Source organism: Oncorhynchus masou, chromosome 22 (genome assembly GCF_036934945.1).
Source record: "Oncorhynchus masou masou isolate Uvic2021 chromosome 22, UVic_Omas_1.1, whole genome shotgun sequence".
NCBI lineage: Eukaryota > Metazoa > Chordata > Actinopteri > Salmoniformes > Salmonidae > Oncorhynchus > Oncorhynchus masou.
The window spans coordinates 50662123-50664167 of NC_088233.1; the positions used below are offsets into that span (position 1 = coordinate 50662123).

Here is a 2045-nt window from a genome sequence, read left to right on the forward strand (position 1 = left end):
CTTTGTGAAAATTCTGGATGGGCAATTAAAATTGAATAGAGGACATTGTAACCATTTTTCGGATAAGATATTTGATCAAAAATCTTCAAATGCAACCTTAGGTATTCAATTTTTTGTTTATTTGTTTTCATCAAGTGTCTTCATCTGATATGGAAAACAACGTCAGCTGGGTCCATCCCTACGGCAACCACTCCTATGGAGCTTATGGGAGACCAGGCTACCGTTACACCACTGCTGAACTGATCCTCATCGTCATAGTGACCGGCTCGCTCAGCTTCATCACTGTCCTGGGCAACGTCCTGGTGATGCTGTCAATCAAAGTCAATCGCCACCTCCAGACAGTCAACAACTACTTCCTGTTCAGCCTGGCGTGTGCTGACCTCATCATCGGTCTGCTCTCCATGAACCTCTACACCCTCTATATCGTCAAGGGCTACTGGCCCCTGGGTGCGGTCATCTGTGACCTGTGGTTGGCCTTGGACTACGTGGTCAGCAACGCTTCGGTTATGAACCTCCTGATCATCTGCTTCGACCGCTACTTCTGCGTGACCCGACCATTGACCTACCCATCCAGGCGGACCACCAGACTGGCTGGGCTGATGATCGCAGCAGCCTGGCTCCTGTCTCTGTTCCTTTGGGCCCCGGCCATCCTCTTCTGGCAGTCCTTCGTCGGCAAACGGATCGTCCCTGATGGGGAGTGCTACATCCAGCTCCTGTCCAAACCCTCGGTTACACTGGGGATGACGCTATCTGCATTCTACCTGCCAGCGGTCATCATGATTGTCCTGTACACCCGGATCTCCTTTGCCAGCCGCAGTCGCCTCACTGCAGAGCTGCATAGTAGCAGAGCGAGGACCTCTAGTGGACGACCGAAACAAAGCTGCCATCTGAAGAGGAGCTGCGTCTCAACCCAGACAGACACTGAGCCAAAGAGCGACTTGGCCATTTCCATCGAAGCAGAGACGAGTGTCTGCGCTAAGCAGGGGATTATCAAGGCCCTGAAAGACTCTACAGAGCAGGCCAACAATAATGTCATCCCCACTTCAGATGTTACCCCCGCTCTAGACCAATTACCTAGTGAGATTAACCAAGACTGCAGATGGTCCAACAGTAGGGTCACGTTCAATCGCACAGGGGATAAGAACAGCTCTGCTACCAAGGTCTCCCAGCCAAGCTCTATCCTTAATGGCTCCAATACAACTAGTCAGCTCAGAAAAATGTTTTCCCCATTTCCCAGCTTCAGTAAGACCCAGGTGAAGAGGAGAAGGTTTGTAGCGAGGGAGAGGAAAGTGACCAAGACTATTTTTGCTATTCTCCTGGCCTTCATTCTCACCTGGACTCCTTATAGCGTCATGGCCATCATTGGCACCTACTGTCACTTCTGCGTCCCAGACACAGCGTGGACCATGGGCTACTGGCTGTGTTATATCAACAGCACAGTCAACCCAGCGTGCTATGCACTGTGTAATGTCACCTTCAGAAAGACCTTCAAGAACCTACTGAGGTGTCAGTACAGAAACACAGGTGTTGAAGTGAGGATGATGTGAGCTAATCTATTATAATATGTAATAGAACATTTGATTATTTAAGGAAGATGCATTTGATTGATGGACTACGAAGATAATTGTCTATGTAAAATAGTATCAAAAATTGAATAAAATGTTTCAAAGCAGCACATTAAAAGGTATGACATCCAAAGCCTAAGCTGTACTAAGCCAATCCTTTGTAACAACTGTATAATGTTAAAATAATGCCGTTCCTCTGTCTGCTGACAATTCTATATGCCTCTTGCTTTTGTTTGTGATGATGTAATATTGTGATGAAGATATACTGCCATTTCTTACAAAATATAAAATCATGAATTACTGATACTAGATTATGGAATGTTCACTCAAATCACTGCAAACGGTGCTGTAGGCCAACATCAGATCGAGCAACCTCAGCTGCAATCAGTCTCAATTCAAAGTGGATTCATTTGATTTAGTTTCTAACCCATCTACACTCAATACCCCATAATGACAAAGTGAAAACATGTTTGTAGATAT

The 2045-nt window shown here is 46.3% G+C and overlaps 1 protein-coding gene across 1 annotated transcript; it reads left to right on the forward strand.

Annotated features, from left to right (window-relative positions):
* The first annotated feature begins 290 nt into the window (after window positions 1-290).
* Window positions 291-1547, forward strand: chrm4b (cholinergic receptor, muscarinic 4b). The gene is made up of 2 exons (XM_064929064.1): window positions 291-1015; window positions 1148-1547. Exons 1-2 carry the CDS (start codon window positions 306-308, stop codon window positions 1545-1547), a joined length of 1110 nt encoding a protein of 369 aa, XP_064785136.1. The 5' UTR covers window positions 291-305.
* Window positions 1548-2045: the final 498 nt, after the last annotated feature.

Bases quoted from the DNA above. Each gene is read 5' to 3' on its own strand.
- chrm4b (XM_064929064.1), top strand. From the start codon at position 306: ATGCTGTCAATCAAAGTCAATCGCCACCTCCAGACAGTCAACAACTAC. The intron at 1,016-1,147 runs GCAGGCCAACAA...GGATAAGAACAG, and splicing joins GCCCTGAAAGACTCTACAGA to CTCTGCTACCAAGGTCTCCC.